Source organism: Fragaria vesca, linkage group LG5 (assembly GCF_000184155.1).
Source record: "Fragaria vesca subsp. vesca linkage group LG5, FraVesHawaii_1.0, whole genome shotgun sequence".
NCBI classification, from domain to species: domain Eukaryota; kingdom Viridiplantae; phylum Streptophyta; class Magnoliopsida; order Rosales; family Rosaceae; genus Fragaria; species Fragaria vesca.
This window is the reverse complement of record NC_020495.1, coordinates 19,309,420-19,319,675: the sequence shown is the minus strand read 5'-3', so window position 1 is coordinate 19,319,675 and position 10,256 is coordinate 19,309,420. Positions and strand designations below refer to the sequence as shown.

General features: G+C 36.8%; 1 protein-coding gene and 1 pseudogene across 2 annotated transcripts; both read left to right on the top strand.

Moving 5' to 3' along the window:
- Positions 1-3,558: 3,558 nt before the first annotated feature.
- Positions 3,559-6,638, top strand: LOC101291830. 2 transcript variants are annotated; one of them, XM_004300062.1, is made up of 4 exons: positions 3,559-3,651; positions 3,747-3,825; positions 5,817-6,017; positions 6,165-6,638. In XM_004300062.1, the coding sequence occupies exons 3-4, from the start codon at positions 5,849-5,851 to the stop codon at positions 6,473-6,475; spliced, it is 480 nt and encodes a 159-aa protein (XP_004300110.1). In that variant the 5' UTR covers positions 3,559-3,651; positions 3,747-3,825; positions 5,817-5,848; the 3' UTR covers positions 6,476-6,638. The 2 variants fall into 2 exon arrangements, with proteins under 2 accessions (XP_004300110.1, XP_004300109.1); XM_004300061.1 differs by lacking the exon at positions 3,559-3,651 and having other exon boundaries at positions 3,705-3,825.
- A 251-nt stretch (positions 6,639-6,889) lies between these two features.
- LOC101304103 overlaps positions 6,890-10,256 on the top strand; it is a 25,632-nt pseudogene continuing 22,265 nt past the window's right edge.

Here is a 10,256-nt window from a genome sequence, read left to right as displayed (position 1 = left end):
TATTTTAATCTGAATAGTCCTTAAAGTCATGATTTTTCATCCAAATAGTCATTCTGACAATTTTCTCAGTTAAAGGCCATAAGAACTATTTGGATGAAAAATCATAACTTTAAGGACTATTCAGATTAAAATAAAACCATAAGGACTATTTGGATGAAAAATCCTAACTTTAAGGACTATTCAGATTAAAATAAAATCATAAGGATTAAACAGATGTCGACTTCAAACCATAAGAACTATACAATATTTTACCCTCAATTAAACCTTACATCCCATTTGGAGCCAACATGCACATATATTCTAATAGAGGAAATTTTTTAAATGGTGCCCTAAGTTAAGTTCATTTACTATTTTGACATCTCAATTTTGAAAACTATGATAATGGTACCTTAACATTTAAACCTAATCTAACATTAGTTCCCTTCGTGATTGACACCGTTAAGTTAGACTTTATCCATGGGCAAAATTGTCTTTTTATGTTTTCCCTCCCCAAATCTTTTCTCTCCACAAACATTTTCCTCCAGAATAATGTCCATTTTCCGATCAGTATCAGAATTTGTGGTGAGCCATGTGTTGGCTGCATACAAAAATTAGAGACATCTAGAAATTATAATACACTATTAGTCATTAATATCCATCATTAAAAGTAGCTATTGCAACCCACCGGTGAGAGAAAAAATCAACATTGATTAAAATGCATTTTGTATCAAGTACAAAAGTTCATGAACTATGTAGCACGGACACGGCGCCATGACACGGCGTGAGACAGCGACACGGTATAACTCAAAAACTGAGTTTCCAACACGACTTAGACATAGCAAATAAAATAATATATTTATGTATTTTTAATACATAAAAAATATATTAAAATTTAAAATAAGTTCATTATATTACCAAAATCATGTTCTAAATTCAATCTTTTTTTCTTTCTTTTTTGTCTAAATTCAATCCATTGCATAAGCATATTGAAATATAATTAAAGAGAATCAAATTGGTAGATATAGGTTGTAGAAAAAACTAGGCAGCAACTCAGTAACATAGTAGCCATCTAACACCTAATAGACAAGAAAATTCCAATCATTCCATAATCCATCCAAACCTTTTAATTATTCCATAATCCATCTAAACCTCTCATTTATTTTATTTTAAAAATACATATTAATAATTGATGATGTGGCATGTTGGAGGCTGAGATGGCGTGTCGGTGAACGAGTCGAGATATATCAAAAAAGTCAACATTTTCCGACACACCACGTGACGTATTGGACACGTGTCGGGCCATGTCGGAGGTGTCGGACACTCCGACACTCCAGGGGTGTGACATGTCCGTGCAACATAGTTAATGAAACATATATACTTAATAGAACAATCAAAGATAACTAGGTAATAAGACTCACATTCATAGTTGATATTTTCAGGTCGAGAAACTCTAATTCAACTAATAAGGTTTGTGGAAGGAAAACATGAAAAGACAATTTTGCCCATGAACAAAGTCTAACTTAACAGTGTCAATCACAGAGGGGACAAATGTTGGGTTGAGTTTAAATGTTAAGGTACCATTATCATAGTTTTCAAAATTGAGATGTCCAAATGATGAATTGGCTTAACTGATTCTAACATCACAGCTATACATAACTTCCGGTCTTGATCAAAGTCCATATACCATTCAACCTTTCAAAAATGTCATAGCTTACACCTGCAGTGTAACAACTCTACTCCATGAACAACACAAATACAATTTGAATCCTCTCATATTAACAATACACATAGCTCAATTTCTCTATCACCCAATTCTTCTTTCCCGTACTGCTCTCCAATTCCAGAGCAACCCAGCAAGCCAACTTAACTCTGCAATTACCTAACTTTCGAGCTTCCTGAAATCAAATCGAACTAACAACTAAATTCTGTTATAAAGATTCTATCAAAATCACCATTCAATAACAGTTCAAGTGAAAACCCAAGCATCTGCACGCAGCCTTCATTCACCTCAATCATAAACAAAATCTAATCCCAAGCGTTATAGAAGATTAAAACAAGTTCAACATATCGACTGAAGGCAGAGAAACCACCAGAACAACCGCCGTCACCGCCGTGCACAGTAGCACACACGGTGGTCCTCCATTGCCAAAACCCAACTTCTCCAACACCCAACCAATCTCAATTCCAATTATATAAAAAGGTAGAGCTTGACAAATGGACCAAGTTTGATACCTGAGTTCGAACCCAGTTTCGCTTGAAAACTTTAAACCCTCGCCGGAAAAATCAGAAGCTTCAACCCTTCGATTCTCCCTCCTCAGAGCTCATCTTGGACAACTAAAGACATAGAGAGGTTCGCTAAGTCGAGTCGAAGCTACCAGCACCATCCATGCCCGCCACTGTGGCCGGATTGGAGAATTCGCTAGCGAACCCAGAAATCCTTCTCTCCCTCTTTTCTCTCTCGCCAGAGCTCCTCTTCGAAAACAAAGAACACATAGAGGCTGGGGACAACAAGACGAAGCTTTTGACACCGGTTGGACGCCGAGAGGTGGCCGGACAACAGACAACTCCTCCGAGCTCCACCGCTGCAGAGCAGCTTGAGACCGAGGTCGGTCTGGGCTAAGTTCTGACGCAGCTCAAACTAATCCAACCTTCATATGTATCATGCGATCAACGGCCAAGATCTGGCGGTTTAATAAATCTAATGGTCCAGATCAACTCCCTTTATTTTCTATTTTTAATTAAATTTTTGGATAATACTAACTTCCAAAAATCATTAAAAATAGCTCCGATGTCCAAAAATACTTCAGTAAAATCCTACGAACTTGTAACGACGTCTAGTTTAATCCTATGGGCTCGAAAGACAAAACTTGACCAACTAAAAATTTGAATAATTTTTAAAAACCACAAAGAATTTAAAGAATAACAAAAATTCAAATTTAAATAGCTCGAAAATAATTTTCTTTTCAAATTTCAAAAATAGAAAACCGAATTTCCGAGATGTTACAGTTAGAGCTGGTTAAGAGAAATGACATTCGACATTAGATTAGATGGGTGGGCATAAGGGTGGGCACAAAAAGATGGTCGGCAAAATTGCTTCCAGATTTTAGTGCCCATGTTTTTCATTAAACCGGCAATACGAGTTCAACCGCCCGTTGTTTTTCTCAAAACCACTCATTCTCGAATCTTTGCAGTAGTGTGTAAAAAAGCCTGATTAGTGTTCTAATTTGTCCATACCATATATAATAGATTTTTAATACCTTTTTTTTTTTTTCCATAAAACCGGTGATACATATTCAACCGCCTTTTGTTTTCCTCAAAACTACTCATTCTCGAATCTTCACAGTAGCGTATAAAAAGAACCTGATTAGTGTTCTAATTTGCACGCAATATCTCCACATTTTCACAAATGGATAGACAAGATGAAAGATTTCTGGGGCATCTTAAGAGTCGGCGTTGATGAGAAATTTTATGTTGCAATCGATGAGCCTCACTGGATCGGAAAACAAGAAATTCCATTATTTTCAAAAGTCTCCCGCACACAAGCTCACACTCATTGTCAAAAATCTCGCACACAAACTTACACTCATCGAATCAATGATTTACCAAATGTTTATTATTTGCCACCGACGAGGGAGGTAGAAACAGGAAGGGATCGGCAAGAAGAGTATAATGGTAAATTAAGAAAAATTGTAACTTTTCAGCGATTTTCTTTCATTTCTTTTTTCAGTGTTAAAACTAAAACCCATACTCGGCCACTCTAAAACCAGTTTGGGGCTCCTGTTTTGAATTTTGATCGTGCAGAAAATTAGGGCTTGGCTTCAGCTTCCGGTCCCCGTTGAATTTGAGGTACGCACATCTGGGTTCTTCATTAGTTCTCTATTAATTCCTTGAATTTTGTGAATTTTGATTCAGATCTTTCTATGCTGCATTCGTCATTTACATTTATTTCTTAAAGCTTGTGAATTTTTGGTTTGCTCGATTAGATTGACCATTCATTCCGATTCAACTGGAACCTTCTTGACTGTTCGACTTGTCTGAAATCAAAGCAACGCTGTGTGTTTTCTTGGCTAAATTTGAGAATTATATTGGCTCTATTGCATGACTGCTAGTAATTGTAACTATAGTGCCTGGGAGACTAATTTTTCAGAAAATTATAATTAGAACTATAGATATCCGAGGACCAATTTCGCATGAAAATGACTACAACGCTAGTTTCAATTTTCGGATGCATACGAGTAATACCCTTAGTACAGTTTTATAGAGGTGTTAAAGGTTTCTGCTCGGGTAGATCTATACAGAGGGTTTATATATATACGTGCTGCACCTATGGTGCCTGGGAGTGTAAACTTATTTCCTAACGAGAATTGAAGTGCTTGTTAACTCATCCTTTGCTAAGTTTAACCTTGTCCATCATCATAAGCTTTCATTGTCTCTCGAAGCTATGTGCTTGTTTTCATGTTTCTTACCAGCTGCATAGTCATTGGATGTCTAACTTTAAACAATTGGAGGGTCTATTATGATCGTACACCACCTGCTTAGTCATTGTTTTCCATTTTACCCATTAGGATGTCCAAACAGAGCCAACTTGATCGGAATAGAATTATAATGTCAAACCCAACAATCGTATGGCATTGGCAATATGCATTGCCAAATCCATGTTACGTTATAGATGATTTGATTCATCTCATAAACATGACTACCATCTCCAACTGTACTTGAGCGTTTTTATGTGTGTGTTGAGTTTGTTGATGAATAGGAAATTAATGCATTCCTTGTTTGAGAACTTAGAACATTCTCTCAGAACTTCCAAGGGTTTTAGTGACCCTGCTGCAGCTATGGGGATCAACGTCCTCGTTGGGTTAAATAATTAGAGGCTTTGAAATGGGAATCCAAGCGTTTGGTAAGTTGAGATTGGGGTTTTGTGCAGGAAAAGATTCCAAAAAGAAAGGGAAGTGAAAATTTTCAGTTCCCCCGCATTTGGTTTTCCCTACTCCTTGGAACACAAACTTTTCCCAGGGAAGCTAATGGGCCTAGATAGAAAACTGTAGAAGAGGAATAAGATGAAAAGCGCTTTGCTAAAAATGCTGAAAAGATAGTTCAGCTGACTTCTTTGGCCTTACCTTTCTGAAGGATGTGCCTTCAAGTTTTTCATATAAGTGGAGTATAATTAGGACTTTATTGGAGCTTTTTAATTTGACTCATAATTACTGAGCATTTTTTAATTTTTTTTTGGAATCAGAATAAGCCACTAGACAATTAGAAACGTTCCTTCTCTTGAAGGCAAAACTGCGAGCATTAAAGTTAGAAATTTTCTCTTTTTCTCTCCATAATATTATAGCATGTAAGTAGTTTGTCACTTGAAATGTCATCCACCAAACATAGAAAGTAAAGAAGAGAAAACAAATTTTCCAGTCACACAAAGGTAGTTTGTCACTTGTAAGCAGGTTCACACCCTAGTCAAACACTAGTTAGTATCTCATGATGTGTTTCTTGTATATTTTGCATGTTTTCTGTGTTTCTTGATCAACTCTTTTATGTTTATAGCCTCTGTATCTTTTATACAGCACGATGCAGTTACTAGTTGTCATATAGGAAAAGGACACAAATGTTACAAGACAGTTACATTATCTGCACATTCTTATAATTTCAAATAAACACATACAAGATTTTTCTTAGTCAGTTTTCAAATTACTTATGTGCCAGCCTTTATTTTTTTGTACTTTTGTAATCTACATCATGCCAAATCTTGGTACACATGAGAAATTAACACTTGCTGATCAATAAAGATTATTCTTATCTTGTGCTTGACTAATTACTTATTTAAATGAAATTTATAGGTGCATTTGAGAGAGCAAGACCATTTGATATCATGGACAACCGAAATGCTGCTTACCATCCATGTCTGAAGCCAGCGGTTGTTGTAACTGGAACAGCAAATGAAGGTACTGCTGGACCAGCTATTGGTCATGTTGACATTGGCGTGAGTGATGCAGCTTACTTATTTCGAGTTGCAGTTCCTGGTCTTCGGAGGAAACAAAGTGAGATTCTTTACCTGTAAATTTCATCATTTATGCACACTCTCTATACTAGGTGCCCAACCACTATTGCACTGCTACGGTCTTTTACATGGCTACCATAATGATTGAAGATAGTTATAACCAAGTATTTAGCTGTTGGTATAACAGGTACAGTGAAATGCATCATCGAAAGTGACGGGAAGGTCCATATCGAAGGAGTTATGACAGAGACCGGACTTGTTTTAAACTCATCAACTGTGTACCAGATGAAAGTCCAGCAACTATGCGGAGCGGGATCATTTACCATCTCTTTTAATCTTCCTGGAACTGTTGATGCTCGGCTGTTTTCTCCTGTTTTTCGGCCAGATGGAATCCTTGAAGTGGTGGTTATGAAATCGAAAATGTCTCAGGAAGTCCTCAAGTTCCCTTCTCATGGCAGAAAGTCTTCCCCTGTTGAGTTTCCTCAAGTAACCGTCTGATGTAAAGTTTCTGAAAGGGAAGTCTGTTTTGTTATGACATACCTCTTTGCTTGCAAGTTAACAATGTGTATGAATACAAGTCTTCCCCTGTCAAGTTTCCTCAAGCAACCGTCTGATGTAAAGTTTCTGCAAGGGAAGTCTGTTGTTATGACATATTTGCTTGCGAGTTAACAATGTGTATGAACACATTGATGTCTGATGTCTCATATTTTTATTCCTGCAAAACATAATGTGTTCAACTCTGTGCTCCCAACAAAATGGGCACTAAGAAAGAAGGGGGTGGATCTGACTGTGGAGTGCTCTTTCTGTGGAGGGGACAAAGAGGATGGGCTCCATATTTTTAAAAATTGTGGGGTGGTCAATCAGCTATGGAAGTGTTCATCTTTGAACATGACTCTGAGTACTCATCCGGCAATGGAGATTAAAGCCTGGTTATGTGATATGGTCGAGTTCCTGCATGGGAAGCAATTAGATGTGTTCTTGTATACATTATGGGCCATTTGGGTGGAACGAAACAACATCGTTTGGAGGGGCGGCTGCTTTGTTCCAGTCAATGTGGTTGGGTGGGTTGATAAACAGAAAGTATCATTGTAGAACTGGTGCAGGAAAGAGGTTGAGGTGCAGGAAAGAGCTGGTGTGGGAATGGTGATCTGGGATAACAATGGTGATTGCAGAGCAGCCTTTGCTCAACCAGTTCATTATGCTCTGTTTGCATTGCATGCGGAGGTAGAAGCTTTACGAGCTGGCCTTCTTATAGCAGTGCAACAGGGATGAAGATGAGTTTGAATCGGACTGTGTTGCATTAGTAAAAGCCTTTCAAGGGACCTTTCTGAAATTGGTCGTCTGATGGAAGACTGTAAGAGGTACGCCAAATCCTTTAGATTCTTTCTTCTTCCACATGTATTTCGAGAAGCAAATAGAGCCCAGCTGGAATAGTTTTTGGACCCCAACACCCCCACCCGCACGCACTTCCCGCCCCCCCCCCCCCCGGCCCACAACTGATGAGCCCGGATAGATTGGGTCCTCAAGTTCTTCTCAAAACGACGTGAAACAATTTTTTTTTTCTTTTTATTGTACTGGAAGTAATTTGATATGGGTTGTTATTTGTTGAATGATGAGTAATTTTTTGTTGATGGTAAAGAAATGATACAACACTTATTTTGGGTTAGATTATATTTGTAGTTGTACTTGTTTGTCTGATTATCTCTCGTTAAATGCCAAACCTAAGGTTGTCGCTCTGTGATAGGTTGATAGCCATCAAACTCTAAACTTTCTCCTCTCCGGTCAATCAAGGATGGGCATCCTCCTGATTCTCAAAGGAGAGTAGCACATCCTTCTCTAAGACGTCGCCCTCCATCAACGACGTCACCAAGTCGATCGTTTGCAGCCTGTATCGCCTTCATGAATTCGAAGGTTGTGGGCATCTTTGCTAGCATCTCGGGTGCGCAACGTAGTACTTCTCAGTCTTATTTGGTTGAGAAGCCTCTCTTAAACCACCTTCTTTGACGGACATAAAGAAGTTTTACAATAAAATTTGGGTGCTCAAAATCCATATCTATGAGCATCCGAAGCCGAAGGCAAGCAAGGAGGAACAAAAGCAAAGTTTTGAGAAGATCCGTAAGCCTCCTTGCCCTAGCTCTAAAGGTAAAAAGTTTATTTTTATTTTTATTTTTTATGTTTTAAATTTTTCTGTTTAATTAAAATTCTACTTATAATCTATTTGCTATTTTAGGTTATAGGCTCGCTTTTACATAAGTGAGCGAAAATGAATGTAATTAATGAGGCTCCAACATTTTTCTTATCAATTGTTTTTAGGGTGCGTCTATTGTCACCCCATAAACTACTTTGCTCACCTCACATGTTGTTGATTTATTGAATGACTAATATATCATAATGTAAAACTACAATAAGGGACAATAAGTTGGTACAAATTACAATTTTTTTTGTTGATAAACACATATTTTATAAATCTTAACCCAGATCTTTCTATGAAGTCTAAAGAAGACATTAGCATTCAACTGATTCAACTGAAGATGAGGTGAACTATTTGTATTTTTTTTTCTTTGTTGATGTTTCGTCTATCCCTTTACCCATTATTTCTCATATTGATTTTATATGTAAATTTTTATGTCTAGTCGCTCACTTATATATGTTCGATTGTTTTTTTTTCATCGGCGTCAGAGCTTTTTCCAAGTAGAGTTTATAGACATTATGCATCTTGATATCGACGAATACCAATGAGTTGTTAAGTTTGAGAGATTTTTCTTATTCTTTAATTGAGATTTATACTTTAATGTGATTTTTATTGTTCAGTTTGTGATTCCACTTACCCAAATGATATTAATCTTATAGTTTTCTTCAATTTCATTTTGTTTTTGGAGTTCAATGGCTATTGGAAGAGGCTGATATTGTGTGTATTGCAAATCGGTGAATAAAGTAAATTTAAAATTAAAAAATATATAAGCAGGGTGAGAAGAGATCGAATGTAGGGTGAACAAAACAAATATGAAATTGAAAAAAATATATGTAGGGTGAAAAAAAATTAGGGTGAACAAAGAAAAAATAGGAAAAGGGTAATTTAGGTATTGTAAATGGGTGAATAAAGTAGACTTACAATTACAAATATATAAGTGGGGTGTGAAGAGAATATTGAATGAAAAAATAGTTTGTGGGGTGGCAATAGACGCACCCTTGTTTTTATTTGCCCTTTGTACCCAAGGCAGTGGAACCACACGTGAAACCTCTAGATTGAGATTGAATGAAATCATTTTGATTTGACTAAAAATAAAATAAAATATCTCTGGCAGAATATGGGTAGTGGTCTCGTACTCTCACTCCCCTATTACTTTTGCTACCCTTCTTATGATAATATGGGCTACTTGGAGTAACCGAAATGCAAAACGTCTGAAGGGGTTGTTCCATTGCCTTTGGGCTGGTGGGAAGACTTTAAAGCAGCCCAAGCTCAACCACATAGCTTCACAACTATAGGGAGAGATCGGTGGCCCCAACAGGGGTATGTTAAACTTAACGTGGATACAGCATATTGCAATGTTGATGGGAAAGCAGGTATAGGATGTGTATTATGAGACCATGATGGAGTCTGCCTAGGAGTGTTCTCGCAACTTGTTCCAATTGTCAGCTCGGCGTGATATGGAGAGCTTCTAGCTTTCATTGAAGGAGTTAGACTGTTAGGTATTGATAGATGCTGTTTAGAATGACTCTCTTGACAATTCCGAGTTGAGTTTTCTCATCTCTGATCTTCGGGTAGGACTTAGTCTTGCTTCCTCTGCCGGCCTCTCTAAGCTTCATTCGACGTTCAGCTAACGTTGTTGCCCACACATTAGCCCATGACGCTTTACATCCCTTATTAGTCTGATTGTAATGATCATTGATCATTGAATGCAAATTCATTCTTTCAAAAAGAAAAAAGAAAAAAAAAAGAAAGAAAGATGCTACTATATACGACATGAGAAATTATCAATACATACTGATATTTATATAGTGATTTGGACTATGTCTATGTAGGAACTATTTTTCAATAACTTCGTAGTTTTTTATTACTATATACTCATGGTTATAAATTTGCATGAAATACATATTTATCATGTTAAAAAGAATATAATTTATCAATAAAGTGGTAAGAGTACTAAATTTGGAAATCGCTATCTACAATACAATAAAACATTTATAAATGAATAACGTTGAGACCACGAAAAATTAATATTTTATTTATTATATCATCGATAATTATTTATTTATCGACGATAAATAAATAATTTAT